This window comes from Peromyscus maniculatus, chromosome 20, assembly GCF_049852395.1.
Source record: "Peromyscus maniculatus bairdii isolate BWxNUB_F1_BW_parent chromosome 20, HU_Pman_BW_mat_3.1, whole genome shotgun sequence".
NCBI classification, from domain to species: domain Eukaryota; kingdom Metazoa; phylum Chordata; class Mammalia; order Rodentia; family Cricetidae; genus Peromyscus; species Peromyscus maniculatus.
Genome location: NC_134871.1, coordinates 35,432,848 through 35,450,815, shown reverse-complemented (window position 1 = coordinate 35,450,815; position 17,968 = coordinate 35,432,848). Strand labels below are relative to the sequence as shown.

At 40.6% G+C, this 17,968-nt stretch overlaps 1 protein-coding gene across 6 annotated transcripts in view; it reads right to left on the bottom strand.

Annotated features, from left to right (window-relative positions):
* The window catches only part of Efr3a (EFR3 homolog A), a 92,901-nt gene extending 76,604 nt beyond the window's left edge, over window positions 1-16,297 (bottom strand). For 2 of the 6 annotated variants that reach the window (XM_076555981.1, XM_042265357.2), the window contains exon 1: window positions 16,056-16,296. Coding sequence is in view for 2 of the 6 variants with exons in the window: in XM_006980307.4 (XP_006980369.1) it covers window positions 16,056-16,065 (10 nt within the window). In the remaining 4 variants the exon portion in view is untranslated. Of the gene's footprint in view, window positions 1-16,055 lie in introns of all 6 variants that reach the window. The other 4 variants (XM_006980307.4, XM_006980308.4, XM_076555983.1 and 1 more) reach the window with 4 other exon arrangements.
* Window positions 16,298-17,968: the final 1,671 nt, after the last annotated feature.

Genomic DNA, 17,968 nt, shown 5'->3' with positions numbered 1-17,968 from the left:
GACTAGTTAGGTTATTTTAAATTATACATCCTCTGAATATTTGACAAGTAAAATATGAGTATTTGGGGCAAAATTCAAAACAACTTTCTAATTGCCTAACTATTTAAATTTCCACAACATTTTATTTCCTTATTAATCATAATGTAATAAAAGTGTTAAATCTGTGGGAATGTTTATACATTCCAAAATTATTCTTAGAAGAAATACATTTAATATACCAACAGCACTAATTCTTCTAGAACACCCACAGCATCTCTGCCATATGCTAAAAGATTTTCCTTTTAATTGACATGATTAAAATGCCTGCCTAAACTGTATTATATCATTCCAATTTTGAGTCTAAATAAAATATACATTTTTAAATAATGTCTCCATTATTCAAATTTAAATTAGAAAAGGAAAAAATAGCATATGATTTGTTGGGCAGGATTAGCTAAAACAGAAGTGCAATATAAATATAATTTCAACCTTCAAGGTTCAGTGCTTGATATATTCTGTCAAACTTCCAACTTAAACATAGAAACCTGAATATTCTCATTCTTCCCACCTCTCTTCCCTCACTCTCTAAGTGCTAGGGAATGAATCCAGGACCTTGTCCATGCTAGGCAAGAGCTATCACTGTGCTATATCATCAGTCTTCAAAGCCTTTCATCGCTGCCTTACTTAGGGTTGTATTGCTGTAAAGAGACACCATGACCACAGCAACTCCAATAAAGGAAAACATTTAATTACAGCTGGTTTACAGTTCAGAAATTTAGTCCACTACCAGCATGGCAGAAGCATGGTGGCATTCAGGCAGACATGGTACTAAAGGAGCTGGGATTTCTACAGTTTGATCCACAGGCAGCAGCAAGAAGAGACAGTAAGCCACCAGCCTGGCTTAATCATCTGAGACCTCAAAGCCCACCCCCAGTGACACACTTCCTCCAACAAGACCACACCTACTCCAACAAGGCCATGTCTCCTAATAGTGCCACTCCCTATAGGCCTATGGGAGCTACCTTTATTCAAACCACATTCCACTTCCTGGCCCCCATAGGGTTGTAGCCATATCATAATTCAAAATTCATTTAGTCCAATTTCAAAAGTTTCCATAGTCTTTAACAGTCTCAAACTTGTTTAAAAGTCTAAAGTTCAAAGTCTCTTCTAGGCCTCACGCAGTATCTTAACTGTAATCCCCTGTAAAATCAAAATGAAAAATCAGATCACATACTTCCAGCATGAAATGACACAGGATATATATTACAATTCTAAAATGGATCACAAGGAGGAAATACTGGACCAAAGCAAGACCAAAAACCAACAGGGCAAACTCCAAACTCTGTTTGCATTTCCATGTCTGATGTTGAAGCATTCTTCAGATCTCCACTTCCTTTCAGCTTTGTTGACTGCAACACACTTCTCTCTCTTGGGCTGGTTTCACTTCCTGTTGGAAGCTCTCCTCAGCAGGTATCCTATTACTCTGGCATCTCCAATACCTTGGGGTCTCCAAGGTAATCCAGGCTTCACTTTCACAGCTTCATGCACTGGCCTCTCTAGGTCTTCATGCAGGGACACCCCTGACACACGCCTGGTCTCAGTGGCTTTCCTTAGGAGGCAGATTCCATAACCCCTTTCTTGTAAACTTGACTCTAAAGCCAGAAACGTGGCTGAATCTGCTGAGTTCTGCTACTTGCTGGGCTTGGATGTCCTGAAAATAGCTCTGTAGACCAGGCTGGTCTTGAACTCAGAGATCTACATACCTCTGTCTCCTGAGTGCTGGGATTAAAGATGTGTACCATTATGCCTGGACCAAAGCTTTTTTTTTTAATTCCTTTTTACAAATTGGAAACTTAGCTGGGTAGTTGCCCTGAGGCCACCACTCCCTTTATTCCATTTAATAGCAGGCTTTTCTTGAATCTGTTTATCTCTTTGAACACAGGATTTAGCTTTATTCCACTTCTTGGTGCCCCTTTTCTCCTCAATCTGTACATTTTGTATTTTTACTTGCTCAGTTTACTCCTTTTCATTATAAATCTGCATAAGCATGGCCACTAATAACCAATCAACATAGTCAATATTAGGCTGTCAGGAAACTTCCTCTGCCAAAGCTGTTAATTCATAATTCTTCAATTCAGACTTAGCATCAGGCAGATTTTTTTGTAGAAAGGCAAAAAGCAGCCACCTACTTTTCCAAAATATCATAAGAACAGTCTCTAGACCACATTCTAATATTTTTCTCCCCTGAAGCCTCCTGAGCCATGCCCCCACAGTTCAAATTAACCTCAGAACCACTGCCTTTCATGTTCCTACTAGTATGGCCCATTAAACTTCACTTAAACCATTCATCTGCTTTTTAATCCAAACAAGAGCATGGTCAGGCCAATCACATAAATACCCTAGTCCCTGGTACCAACTTTCTTAATTAAGGTTTCTACTGCTATCAACAGACATCATTACCATGTAACTCTTAGAAAGAAAAACATTTCATTGGGGCTGGCTTACAGCTTCAGAGGTTTAGTCCATTACTGTCAGGGTGGGAAGCATGGCAGCATGCTGGCAGACATGGTGCTAAAAAAGGAGCTGTGAGTTCCACAGCTGGATCTGTAGATAGCAGGAAGAGACTGCCCTACTGGACCTCAAGCCTACCCCCAGGGACACACTTCCTCCAATGTCACACCCACTCCAACAAGGTCATACCCCCTAATAGTGCCACTCCCAAAGAGCCTATGGGGGGGCATCTTCTTTCAAACCACAATAGCCATACATGAGATCTGTCAGAAGATAGAGTCAGAAATTCAAAAGTTTTAAATTTGCACATATTCTTTTATTATAAACACACTGTGGCAATAGAATATACAAACAATTGATTTTTATGTTCATTAAAACTCAGGACATAGTTGCTCTGAAGTAGGAAGTGGGTATAAAAGTGGATGGGGAGCCGGGCGGTGGTAGCGCACGCCTTTAATCCCAGCACTCGGGAGGCAGAGCCAGGTGGATCTCTGTGAGTTCAAGGCCAGCCTGGGCTACCAAGTGAGTCCCAGGAAAGGCGCAAAGCTACACAGAGAAACCCTGTCTCGAAAAACCAAAAAAAAAAAAAAAAAAAAAAGTGGATGGGGAAACTTAACTGAGGAGGGAGAAGGAATGGCAGCACAGAGGAAAAGTCAAAGAGATGAATCACACTAAGGATGTTTAAAAAAAACATGAGAACTATATTATTTTATGGCTACTTACAGATATTATATATAAGCCTGGGGTGGTGTAGTTTAATTCAAGTTATGCCAAATAATGCCTTCCCTCCAGAAAAGAAAGGCTATCTATGAAAAACCCCAGTGCCAGGCATTCTAAATATCTAGCCTTATATCCACTGTAAAGAGTAGTTCCCTCCTCTCATCAAAAAAGCTTCTTTCTGCACCAGAGAGAAATCATTACAGAAAGGCAAAGTGGTCAAAATGCAGAGATCAATTGACTGTGGGGTAGCCAGGCCAATCAATACATTTACAAACTAACCACTACACTTAAGGCTGAAGGAAGATCATGGAAGAGGAAGGGAAAAGACTCTATGAGCTAGGGAACCAGGACAACTGCTTTGAGACAGTCTCTTCTAAAAGAGGAGGAGGAGGAGAACTGTGACGACAACACTAAGTGCAAATGGTACACGGTGCTGGGAAGAAAAACAGGGGTAAAGATACACTGTAGAAAACTCTCTAAGAATTAATAAAACATATTACATCATCTAAAAAAAACCCAATAATGTAAAGAGAAACTTTCTAATCAATACTTCTGACAGATCATAAAATAACATCTTATACTACCCTAAGATTTCAATTTATTATTATCTCAAGTCTAAGAGTGGAACATAGGTAAACCAATGTATTTTCTGTGACATTATACTCAAAGAACCTAGAAAACTATGTATTTGTGGCACTTCTTAAATTTTCATTCCTATAAATAATAGGTTTACTTTTAAAAATGGAAAGGATCAATAGAAAATTACCTCATCTCTGTGCAAATACCATTAACTACTTACTTAAAAACAGAGTCACAGTGCACTTTTAGACAGAAATGTCAAAGTGGTTGAATCAACTGCCATTTCAGAAAAGCACAGGAGCTCAACTACATGTAATTACATTCAGCCCTCCCCAGTGTTCTGTGAACCACTGTACAAAGCTCTACTGTGATTTTTCCACCTTTACTATACATGCTCCTGTACTTATCAGAAAAGGCTCAATAGAAAAAACAATATTTCTATATGGTTTAAAGAGCAAACAGAACCTGATAACCACACTACACCAAGGAGCACACAGGGAGGAAAAGAGAGCAACATTAGCAGTTTAAGGGGAGAAAAATCTTAACAAAAACCCAAGAGCTGAATGATGCTCTCAGTGACAAATCAAGTCTCTAAATGCTCCCCACTTCTGTCTTTGAAATAATCATGTGTTTAAGAGCTTTATTATACACAAACAACCATCTGCTGCCAGAAAACAACTCTTCTTCCACAAATACATGTTGCAGTGAGACTTGAACAAGGCAGCCATGGGATAAGCTCCTAGTAGTGTGGTTCTATATTCTTCCTTTTAGATTACATATACTGAGGTGCCCTAACTTCTGCTTGCAAACTGCACAGTTATCAGTTTGCATGCACTTACTGATTATTTGACAGTCTCTTCTCCCAGATAGGAAGCAGTGACAAAAGAGTTAGGGATAGAAGTATAGGATTACATGTACTAGACTTGAAATATGACAACTGCTTTGAAGTTCAAAACAATTTTAAAACACCTTCCCTGATGCGCCATAAATTTTCTTTATTGTCCTAACATCAGATCAGACCGGAATGGAATGTTACAACTTCTATTTCTTGCTACTCTAGACTATTCAAAAGCTGCCATAAACAGATAGCCTGACTGGCAGACGAAACAAGTACATGCCCTCATCTAACTCATTGTCTGGTCAGTATAAATTTGCTCAACACTTTTCTTCCCCATTAGACTATGTATGCTTCACCAGCAAAGACAAAATCTGTAATGATATACACACGGTCAATATAAAGATATCATTGTATCTTGCCTAACAAAAGTGACACATAGTAGACTTTGAATAAAAATGTGTTGAACAAAAGACAGAATTACTAAATCCCCCTCCCCTGTGTGTCTGTGTGTGTATACATTTACACACACATACACACCCTTTTAAGCTTCACATTTTCTACTTAAGTCTTTCTTCAAATGACTGCTGTCCTTTTCCACTCATTACTGTTCTATTCATATTCCTGTTAGTGTCATGGACACTTTCTCTCCTCTGAACTTCAACAGTGTGTGTGTGTCTGTGGGAGGAGGAGAGTATTGTGTGTCAAGTTATGCCAACTAATACCTTCCCTCCAGAAAAGAAAGGTTAGCTAAGAAAAACCCTAGTGCCAGGCATTCTAAATATTTAGCCTTATATCCACTGTAAAGAATAGTTCCTTCCTCTCATCAAAAAAGCTTCTTTCTGCAGCAGAGAGAAATCATTACAGAAAGGCAAAGTGGTCAAAATGCAGAGATTAATTGGCTGTGGGGTAGCCAGACCAATCAATACATTTACAAAATAACCATTACACTTCAAACTCAAGGAAGATCATGGAAGAGTAGTGGCATATATATATTGCCTTGAGGAAAAAAAATATATCCTTCTATGTTATAACTATGTGCATTCCTTTCAATAAATGGTATAACCTTTTTGAAGCTAGGGACCACTTTATCCAACTCTGCATTTTCCATCTTGGTAGTGCCTTGAAAATACAGGCATTAAAATACTAAGTAAATGTGTCCCTAACATATTTACCAGAAAAACAAAATTGAAAGGGAACATCAGTGAGTCCAATAGTATAGTAGCATCGTCTGTGACAGAAATAACTACAAGGAGGGGCTATAATACATTCAGTCCTGGAGACTGTTAGACTAAAAGAGTGAGTCATGATCAGCTAAATTGCTTTGGGTTTTGCCTCAGAGTTCCTGAGCTTTTAAACCACTCTAAAACATCTTATATATTCTATCCACTTTTTGAAAGTAGTCAATGTCACTTTCCTACTGAAATTAAATGTATAAATGAGATAGGAACACGCTATTCCAACTAAAGCTGGGTGGGCCATCTGCTTAGTTTCTTCAGCATCTTTACCAGACAACAACCTTATTACATCTACATGGAAGGCATTCTAAAAACCTTTGTTCCAAAGGCAACTCAAATTTCCCTTCCTCTACCCTCCAATAAGGGTTAAAAGCAACAAGTATCCTGTACCAGACCAAGGAAATGAACTTTTGTGAATAAAATTACTATGAATACAACTGGCCTACCTTTCTGTCATCTCTTTCTGTGATCTAAATTGTTCCATTTTGTGAAGCTGGTGTGTTATAACAAGGCTAAGTGTGTGGACTGTTCCAAGTATACTTCATCCTTTTAAAGCAAACAAAATATTAGGATGGAGTAAAAGGAAAGATAACATAGAGTGGAAAAGCTACCTATCTGCTTCTCATTAGTACTGCAAACTAGAGAAACTGGACTTATGAAATTTACACAGGCTAGCTAGAACACATGAAAACTTTCTGGACTCAGACCTGGAATCTCAATAGCTATGTATGTATCTGCCTTGAATGCCCTCTCTCCCGATGTCCACTTTCATCAAGCTGAAGTAGGTAGGTAGTCAAGACCTGAAGGAATTATCTTTTTCTGCCAACATGCTGGTCCTAGTATGTTAACAAGTATTTCTACATCTAAAACCAAACTATTATATAAATACAATATTGCATCTACAAATTCCTAAGAAATATTGTTTTCTCTCAGTTATTGAGTCAAATATATAGTAAAAATACTTTTAACTAAGTTCCTAAAATCAATCAGTTAAAGTTAGATGTCATAAAAGGGCCACTCTTCTCAATTCCCAGCATGTCTGCTAATCAGGCACAGTACATTTTGCTTGCTTTTGAGACCCAGGAATCATAGTGGCAAACATGGTAACTTGTACTTCATCTGTCTGCTCAGCAGGAATGAGAGCCATTTAAAGTTAACTTGCAATCACAGCACAGAGAACATGGTAGTGAATTATCAAGACAGCTGTTCAGAAATGCCCATTAGAGAGCAGTAGTGTGAAGAATACTTAGCATTATCCAGAAAACTACTGGAATGCAGGTGGTAGAAAGAAAAGGTAGAGCTGAATAACTCATCAAGTAAGCAAGGATGGGGGTGGGGAGTGGGGGATGGTAGTAGAGGTGGGGGGGGCAGTTAGAACTCTTGGAGGCTGTGGAGCAAAAAGTTTAACAACTAATTTTAGAATAGACAAATCTGATTTAGAGGTACAATGGAAAAAACCAAAGTAGTGGTTCCTTTTTCAATAAAACTTAGAATTATACCAACCAATAACATCCAAAGTTAGAGAGCAAGAGATGAACATGCCAAGGAGGAACAGGATACCTTCCATGAAAAGAAGAAAAATACTATTAGCTCCTATTTGCTTCAGAACATCCTCAAGAGCTGGCTCATTTTAAGAACTGAGTGAACCTGGCATACATGACGACAGAATTTTGACAGGGCTGACATTAATCACAGTAGAAACTGCCAACATTCACTTTGTGATCCCACCTGCCTAAAACTGTATTCACTCCGCAAAAGACAATCATTCCAAAGAAGCTACAAAAATCTACCAACTTCCCATAAACTGAACTCCCCCACAGTGACTCATCTTACCTATTCAGGATTTCAAGACTGAAACCACCACTTAAGAAAGCACACAACACCTCAAACAGAAAAGACAAGTGATAAATGTGCCCTGTTCTTATGTCCTATTCACCAACACACTGCACTAACCTCCGAAAAACATTCCCAGAACCTTACAATTCTGAGCATCTGACAACAATCAGACATCAGGCACTACTTTCCTATATAGTTTACACCATGAGATTGGTTTTTCAGAGTTCTAGTCTTCCGGCTACAGGAAGAACCTGTTTAGCAGTTTAATGTCTTGTTTTAGGTTTTTGAAAAAAGTTGTATTAAATCTGTAACCTTAAGTATCTTTTTTTTTTTCTAATTACAATTGCTAACTAAGAAATCTGGAAAATACAAATTAAGAAAATGAATTTTCCAAACATACTAGTATGTATCTGTATCCCAGTATTCAGGAAGCTGAGGCAGTGGGATTGCTAGTTTCAGGTCAGCCTGAGCTATGGAACAAAACACTGTATATATGTCTTCATAGTGTTATTTTGGTCTAGTTTATTAGAGATAGGATCTCACTATGTAGCATAGGGTTGCCTCAAACTCTAACTCAGCCTCCCAAGAGCTGGGATTATTACACCTTGGCTTCATGAGTACTATTTTTTTAAAAAAATATTTTTTAAAAGATTTATTTATTTTATGTATATGGTACTCTATCTACATATACACCTGCAAGCCAGAAGAGGGCAGCAGATCCCATTATAGATGGCTGTGAGCCACCATGTGGTTGCTATGAATTGAACTCAGGACCTCTGGAAGAGCAGCCAGTGCTCTTAACCCCTGAGCCCTCTCTCCAACCCCCGTTAGTATTTTTAATGAATGTATAATATTTTGTTCAAAGGGTTTATATTATCAATATGTACCAATTCTCTATTTTTGAACACAAGTTTCTGTTTTTCACTTTTTATAAATATTACTATGACAAAACATTTGGATGAAAACTATCTTGATGTCCTTTATTTTAATCATTTCTTAAGAATAGATTCCTACGCTGGGCGGTGGTGGCGCACGCCTTTAATCCCAGCACTCGGGAGGTAGAGCCAGGTGGATCTCTGTGAGTTCAAGGCCAGCCTGGGCTACCAAGTGATTTCCAGGAAAGGCGCAAAGCTACACAGAGAAACCCTGTCTCGAAAAACCACAGAATAGATTCCTAGAAGTGAAATTCCTGGGCCAATGGATATAATCCCTAGATCAGTTGATAATTTATTTCTGATCTGCTTTCCAAAGAGACCGGCACTTCTGCCAATTGTATTGAACACTGCTACTGCAGTTTACTGTTAGAGACTTCTGACAACCTATCAGACCAAAATTGGCTTTTAATCTGCAATTCTTTATTAATGAAATGGAGCCATGTTTCTCAAAAACCTTTATCAACCATTATACTCGTTCATAGTAAGTGAAAGTATGTATTCTTAACTACCTAAAGCTGGTAGTATTTTGCCTTCAGACTTGTATAAATAATGCTGTCTTTTTTTTTAATTTAATAAGTTATCTTGACCCCTTCATTAACCATGATTTCTACCATACTTCCTTCCTCAACTCTTCTTTCATGGAAGAATATGATGTATATAGTGAGCACACTCCCAGGATTCAGATGGCCTGCATTCTAGTACCAAAGCATGACCCAGCTGAATGGCACACTAAATCTTCCTGGTTTCAGCTGCCCTTTGTCAACTAAATTAAATATCTTCACAGCTCAAAATTCTATCTATTCCACCCTCAATTCTTGTCTTAGGGGATTCTATGACTGAGTTAGAATGCTTTGTGCACATAATTTTACAAAGGCATGCTGAGGATTCATCTACATAACTAAAAGATTTTGGTAAGCAAAGAAAACGTTAAGGGAAAAATATATAAAAATCAGCTGAAAGACAGCAAAAGCAGGATACTTAGAATGGTATAGTTTTATCAATTATCAACAGTCTTCACTCCCATGGTAATCTGCTTTGGTTTTTCTAGCAAATTCTGCTGTGTCTGTAAGTCATTTCAAATTATATGGAAAGTTTGGGGTAAGATTCTGCATTATTCTGGGGAAGAATCATTCAATAAAAAAAAAAATCTTCCTACTACCACAAGATAATGGGGTGATCCTCATGAAGCCAAGGTGTAATAATCCCAGCAGAAAGCCCCAGGAGACCAAGTTAATGCCATACAAGTAGCTTGGTCTTCTTGTGGGACTCCTAACAGTGGGAGCAGGGGTTGTTTCTAACCCTTTTGCCTGCTTTTGGAACCTTTTCCCCCTACTGAGTTGTCTCATGCAGACTTAAAATGCAGGGAGGTTCCTAGCCTTATTGCAACTTAATATGCCGTGTTTGGTTTATATTGCTGGGAGGGCTGCCATTTTCTGAAAGGAAGTAGAGGAGGAGACGATCAGAGGGAGAGAAGAGGTGATGGGAGGAGAGGAGGGAGGGGAAATTGAGGTCAGGATGTAATATATAAAAGAATAAATTTTTTAAATTATAATTAAAAAATACAAAGAGAGGGAGAAGGGAAGGGAGGGAGGGAGATAGAGGAAGGGAGGAAGGAAGGGGGGAAGGGAGGGAGGAAGAGAGACAGACAGACAGACAAGACAGAGTGGAGTCTCCAATCAAAATGCTATTCAGACAAGAACACTTCGACTCAGAGATACTTTGAAAATACATAAGCAATGGCACCTTCTTTACTAAAATCTAGAATTGTGCTATCTAGTACCTAAAGGGAAAGAAGAGTAACTAGACTAAGGAGAAATGTAATATCCTATAGAGAATCAGGTTTGCCCACTGTAGCCCAACACACTACTACTGAAACACTAGGTGACAACTGGATCATTCCATGCCAGAGTTCAACCGTAATATCCCTTCATTTCTCTTTCTCACACACACACAAAAGGGGGAAAAAACTGGCTCAGTTTCCTAAACCACAAATGGCTTTCTTTCCTTTTATGTATGTGGGTGGGTAAGGGACAACTGGTAATAATAATAATAAATAATTTATCATTTTTGTCCTAGAAAACCAGAAAAACCTGGCTTCAGCTGGTTTTACTTTTAAGCTGCCCTTCAAAATTAAAGTAGAAACAAAATGAGGTCCCCCAGAAAACTAGCCTCCTCTGCCCAATAATTCAGATGGTTTGGAGAGATGCATAAAACATCCAAAAATTCTGGTACAAAGAATGAGATACTGGAAAAGAGATATTACCCATCCTGCTCCCTGAAGGAACCTGCTCAGAGTCAATTCCAGGGTCAAGTTCAAATAGATCACTGCTGACTATATCAGGCCTAGAGGCTGTTTGAGCCTCTGTGCTGAGAAGGCATCTCTGGGGAGTAGGCTGCCTGAGCATCCTAATGGTTTGAAAGCAGGACAGGCTGTGGGCACAGTGTGATCTGTAATATTTAAATATTTAGAACTAGAGCAGTTCTTAATGAGGTATAATTTTAATTCTGTCCTCCAGGGGCTATATGGTAACTTCTGGAAACATTTTTGTTTTTTACAATTTTAGGGTTCTGGGGAAGAAGTGGATGCTGCTACTGGCTTTAGTAGATAAAGGCCAAATATGCTGCTAAACATTCTATAAGGCATAGGACAGACCCCTGCTACCACTCCCTCCTTAAGCCACAACCACCAAAGCTGGTCCAAGGTATTAATGGTGCAAAGGCTGAAAAACTCTCATCTACACTATGAAGTGCAGACATTTGTAATGTCTTACACATCAAAAAACATACAGGAAGGTCTAGTAAAAATCTGATTATGACATGCCTTTATAAAGAAACCAGTAAGCTAGAAATTGCTAGTATGCCTACAAATAGTCACTGTGACTGTGATTGTGACAGCCTGAGCATATTTCAGTCCTTAATTGCGTCTCTGCATTATAATGGCACATAAAACATTCCATTTCTGGCTCCTTCTCCTCCAGTCTTATCTCACCATTTACATAATCTTTAAAACAGCTCTGGTTACTCATGAATGGGACTAATTGAAGCATAAACTTCGTAAATTTTGTGTGGTGTGGTGGTACATGCCTTTATTCCCAGCATTTGGGAGGCAGAGACGGGCGGATCTCTGAGTTTGAACACACCCAAGTCTACACAGTGAGTTCCAGGCCAGCCAGGGATACACAGAGAGACTGTTTTAAAAAATGAAAAGAAACACACGGTCTCCTAGGCAGCAATCAAAGCAGTATCAAGACACAGTAAGAGGAAGGAAAAAAAAAAAGAAACTTCAGCTACAAGTCTGGGAGAAGGAAGAAGGCTGGAGAGAAAAAAGGTGAAATATGGGGAGGAGAAAAATGGACTAACAATAATGTGAATAAATAAATATGAATGAACACAAAGGCTCCAAAGCTAGTAATATGAATGCATATGATTTCAACGTGAAATGATCACTGGACTTTGCTAAAGTCCTTTTCTCACTGTCTTTTCTTGTTGCTGTGATAAAATAGGCTGACAAAGCAATTTACTGGTTTATTCTGGCTCAGAGTTCAAGAGATTAAGTCCTTCCTGACAGAAAACTCAAAGCAAGAGGAGTCTGAAGTGGCTGATACATTGTATGCACAAGGAGAAAGCAGGGTGTGCTGAATGTATGCTAGGCTCAGGAATCTTTCTGGAAGACCCCCTGCCAAAGGAATGAAGCTGCCTACAGTAGCCTGGTATTTCCATCTCAATAAGATACCCCCACACACACCATGAGTATGCCCAGAGGCATGTTCTCTAGTTGATTCTAGATTCTGTCAAACTGGCAACACTAACCACCACAGGCTTAGTTGCTAGCTGATGAGCTTTTAATGTGACAAATAGAGCAAGAGCACACTAAAGAATAAAATGAGCCGGGCGGTGGTGGCGCACGCCTTTAATCCCAGCACTCGGGAGGCAGAGCCAGGCGGATCTCTGTGAGTTCGAGGCCAGCCTGGGCTACCAAGTGAGTCCCAGGAAAGGCGCAAAGCTACACAGAGAAACCCTGTCTCGAAAAACCAAAAAAAAAAAAAAAAAAAAAAAAAAAGAATAAAATGAATCCACGGACAAAGACATGACTGAATGAATTACTGGGAAGCAAAAGCAGGTAACTGTGGGGTGGGTCTCTGAAGGGTACATCTTATCCCTGGATGCTTCCACTGTGTCTCTGTTTCCTAGCTGTTACGAGGTAAACAGCTTTTGTGGGAAGCATCCCTCTACCATCCCTTTTTGGCCATGTTTCTGTCCTTCCACAGGCTTAACAGCAATGGATTCAGTGAACTTTAAACTGACACCTCTCAAGCCAAGAGTCAACTCTTTCCTCGAGTTTTTTTTTTTTCCTTAGGGCTATCACAGTGATAAAAAGTTAACACATGTAATGTGTTTCTAAAAAGAAATACTTCAGCTATCACCTATCCTTCAGGATTCATTTGGTACTTTTTCTGTAAGACACTAAAAAACAGTTAAATATAAATTAGCCTTATTCAAGGATAGGGGGATGCCACATTACCACTGTCTAACAGACCTAGCCAGATAGCAATGCTGATGTCTAAATGACGAAAGAAAGTATTAGTCACACACTAATAACAGTTCAGTGTTTGAATTCCCCTAGCTAATATACAACCATTTCTTACATATGAGAGCACATTTTATTGGACTTGTTTTCATGCATGAGATGTAGATAAACTAAGAAGCCCCTTCCATAGAAGTTTGCTAAAGAATTTAAATCCATGCCTTTATAACAGAGCATCTACTTAGCACACCTGCAGAATCCATAGCCTTCTTCCCAGATTCCTGTGGCAAGACTTAAATCCAGGCAAATGATGAGCTTTCTTATACACAAGCGTCTAAGCTTACAGAAATTTTCACAGAATTTTGGCGAAGCTTTCATTTTGTCTTATTTTTATAACTCAAACAAACAAACAAAACAGTTTATTCAACTTTGGCTAAGGAAAAATGGACATTATCTGTGTTCAATGTGGATACTGGTTAAAAGGGCCAGATCTGTGTTCAAGTACTGGTTCTACTCCATTTATGACCTCAGGGAAGCCATCAAAATTCACTAAAACCCACACATGGTAGTAAACTTCTACAGCCCTTTAGCAATGCAGAAGGATCACAAGTTCTAGGCTAGCCTGGACTATATAATAAGCCACTGTCTAGAAACAAAATAAAATAAAGACTCAAAGAAAAAAATCTCAGTCTCCTGATATTAAAAAATAAACAACAAAAAAAATGGACTAAGAAACCTCAATTTTCCTTCCAACTCAAATACTGACACAAAATTTGAAACCCTTTGAAATTAAAAGCTTAATAGTTTATTAAATCTAGGTTTGAAATGTCAGTCCTGAAGTCATCCAACTAACAGGCTAAACACAGAATGACAAGAATAAGAACTGTTCTGTGTCAGCACCTTCTTGGAAGACATACTTCCAGCTGTTTTCTCAAGGAGTCTTTGCTCACTAAACAACATTCATGAGACACACATTTATCTGCTTGGCCAGCATGGCTCCAGCATGTGAAGCTGGCTTTTACTATTAATGCCATTTCAATTCCAAGTGAATAATAAAAACAGCGATACAATTATTTATCTGCGAGCTGCTTACAGAATTCTAGAACTCAAGAGACTAAAGTGATTCTCTTCAACCTTTCAATTTTGTAGAAAAGCATTACATTTCATAAAACACTTAAAGGTTAACTGGCTGAGCATGCAAATAAGCCTCTTTACTTAATATCTTTAAAAAAAACATTTATGAGAACTCATTTTTTTCCTAAAAGCACTTATAATACCATGACTGTGTTGAAGTGGCTGCTTATACACTTAGTATGTTAGCAGTCTACTCTAGACACAGGATGTCTAAGAAGCACTCCTTCCCACCAAACTATCACAGACATCTTGAGGGCTCTGATCATCAGGAGGAAAAAACAAGAGCTACTATTTGAGATCTGTATCCCCTGTCCACATCAGTATCTCCTTTCAATTACAGGAGATTCACACCAACAAATATGAATGATACATAAACATTTCCCTTGACCTTCCTCCATTCATGGGTGCAATCTGACACCTGAATTCATCTAAAACTCACTGGACAGGATAAATAAATCAAGCATCCTAAAAACAGAAGTTTTCAGCATCCTTTCTAGGGAACTAGATAACTTTGGCACCTAACTAAAGCTTGATAATTTTACAGAATGCTGAGGGACATTTTACCCAGACAATTCCCATGAAGTCTCATTTTTTGAGACCACTGGTTTATCCTTCTCACCTCTGCTTTCCCGGAAAAAAAGATTGGCACAGTGCTAATTTCAAATACTCGAATAACAGAAGATGAATTTAGAAATAATAAACGGACAATAATGATCATGAACACGATGGCAGAGTATATTCCTCCGGGCTGAATGAACCATGGAGAAATATAAAGAAAGAAACTTATAATATTGTAAAAATAAATAAAATAAAATAAAATAAATAAATAAAAATACCAAACACATTTGGTATTTGAGGGGTTATAAATGATCTTTACATTAAGATGAAAGATTTGACACAGCTATGAGATAAACCATTCTACTATTAAGAATCTTTTTAACCCAACATTAGAAAAAAAAAATGGGCATTTGAATGCTGCCTAGAAATCCGGTACTCAGTATGTCTACAGAAACCAGGTCAGGCAAAGCCAGAAAGGAATTCTGAGAAAAAAACATTCACAAGTCTTTAAAGATTCTGAGGCAGGACACACTTAAAAGAGCCCTACTTGCGAGGAATCTCAAATCCATCACCAGCATCATGCCTCCTCTCGGTCCGAGATCAGCTACCCAGTCTGCACGTAATCCAAGTGGGCCAAGGGGTTTAAAGTCTCACTCGGGTATCTGACTCACTGGTAGCACTGTAGTACCCCGTAGTACAGAGTCTCTCTCAAAGCCTCCACTACCGGGTCATCTCCAAACCCAGCGTCCCTGGGGGACAGCTGGGACACTTGCTATTAGCAGAGCCCGGGCCCCACACTAGGCGGGGCAAGCCAAACCCCGGGTGGACTCAGCCGAGGGGTAGTCGGGCTGACACACTTGGGGGCACCCCGGCCTCTGGCCCCAGGGAGGGCTCCTGTCTGTCCCTCAGACCAGCTAAGGCAGCACAGGCCTCGACCTCAGGGCCACGGTGCTCTCTCCACAGTCGCGCTGGGCCGCGCGGCGGACTTACTAGCCCGGGCTCCCCGGGTCTCACGGATCTCCGTTACTACCACGCCGTCACCGCGGGCCGCTGTCAGTTTTGTAACGCTCCCGCCTCAGTTGCCCCGAGTGTGCACTGGGGTCCCCCGCTCCCCGCCCATGGGACGCTGAAGTGAAGCGAAACTAACTCGGGGCCGACCGGCGCTTCCTGGAGGCGCTCCCCGCCCGGCCCTGCCCCACACTCACGGGTAGGCATGGCGACCCGAGCCCGCCGCGCTCGCCGCCGTTCCCGGACTCAGAGGAGCCGCGCGAGCCGCGCCGACCGCAGCATGGCTGCGGGAGCTCGGCCACAAGCGCCTCGTCGGGGCGGAGGGCGAAGAGCCGAGCGAGCGGACGCCGACCGGCCACAGAAACCACCGGCCGCGCTCCGCGCCCCGTCGACGACGCGCTGGGCCGACCCACGCCCGTGACGTCAGCGCGTCGCCACCGAGAGGTCCCGCCCCCGAGCCGCCCAAGCTCCGCCCCCGAGCGGTGACTGCTGGACTCCACGGCTGCACCTGCACCTGCAAGGTGGGCAGTGAGCGGGCTCCATGCCTTAACTCCGAGGTTTTTTTTTCTTTTCACTCCTGGTGAGATCTGACTGTCTCACTTTGGCTCAGGCCTGCTTAGGGCGCGTCACCTTAGGACTGTGAGGGTAAAGACGATGGTCTTGGGTGTAGTGACTTCCCCTAATCTCCTTCCTGCTCAGAGCTATTTAACTGGCAGAGCTTCCATCTGGCAGTCTCTGAAAGCCTAATGCCTTTGAGATGCACTAGGGTTATCTGGGGTGATGGCTGAGCGTTTTCTCAGAGGACAGAAAATGACATTCCCGCTGAGGCTTCTGGTAGCTTTCAAAGTGAGCCAGTCCCCGGGACTTGGTCTTTTCCTTTAGAGAGTGTTCTGAACACTTGGCTAGCCCTGTTCTTAACGCTAGGTATCATTAATGTTCTACTTGATGGGTCTATTAGGAGTCATAAAACTGGTTCATCCCGGGAGCTAGGATGTCCAGCAGTGTAGGCAGTACATATAACATTGGCTAGACATTGTAGGCTGCACACAATCCCTTTAGAAAAATACAAGCAATGTCTAGAAATCTAACACCATGTTTTCAAAGTGGTTCGGGAGACACAGGACTCTGTTAGTGAGTACATTCCTAAGTCCTGAACTAAAGCTGCTGAATGGCACATGAGATGATGTATATATGCACTTACATTTTGAGACCTATGTTCTGGAGTGTAGTGCCAACTTTCTGCTTAAGAAATGAGATTGTGAAGTCTTGAGAGGAGGAGATAAAGAAGATGAAGTAACCAGAAAGGCCTGAGGGTAATTTAGTCTTTGAGTCAACTTGGAAGAAAGCAGACTTTGAATTAGCAAAGACCTTGGAAGGTCTTGGAAGAGGGTAGAAGTAATTAGTGAGTCATAGAAGCTGGTGAGAAGGAAGTATGTGTAAGATATATGAGAGGTGTCCCTTGCTGATGGGAAAGGACAAACCATCAAGGATGTGGCCCATACTTAAATAGGTTCTGTGATAGCAGTGTTGTCCATTTGACAGGATCTACAGTCCTTGGAGCCAGGCCCCTGGGTATGCCCGTGGAGGATTATATTAGGTTAATTGGGATGGGAAGACCTAGACTGTGTAAGCGTAAAGGGGGACAGCTCAGCAGCAGAATGCACCTTCACTCTGCTTCCTGGCACTGCAACCCACTCCTGCTGCTGTGGCTGCCCCACCATGATTGACTGCAACCTTGAACTTAGAGCCAGAATAAACCCTTTCTCTGAAGTCCGATGTGATGGTGCATGCCTTTAATTCCAGCCAGGGGCAAGCAAATCTCTAGGAGTTCAAAGCCAGTTTGGTCTATATATTAAGTTTCAGGTCAGCGAGGGCTACACAATGAGAACCTGTATTTGAAAAACAGAAGCCAAAAAGCCCTTTCTCTCTTAAGTTGCTTGTATCTGAATATTGATCATGGTAATAGGAAAAGTAAGACAAACTCCAATAAACTCTGGTATGTTTTTTATGACCTCTAAATTCTTTCCTAGTCTTACTTGTCTCCCCAAAACTTTTACAACATCTTTGTTTGCCTATACAGTTACACTTTTCTCTTATAATGATAACTGTT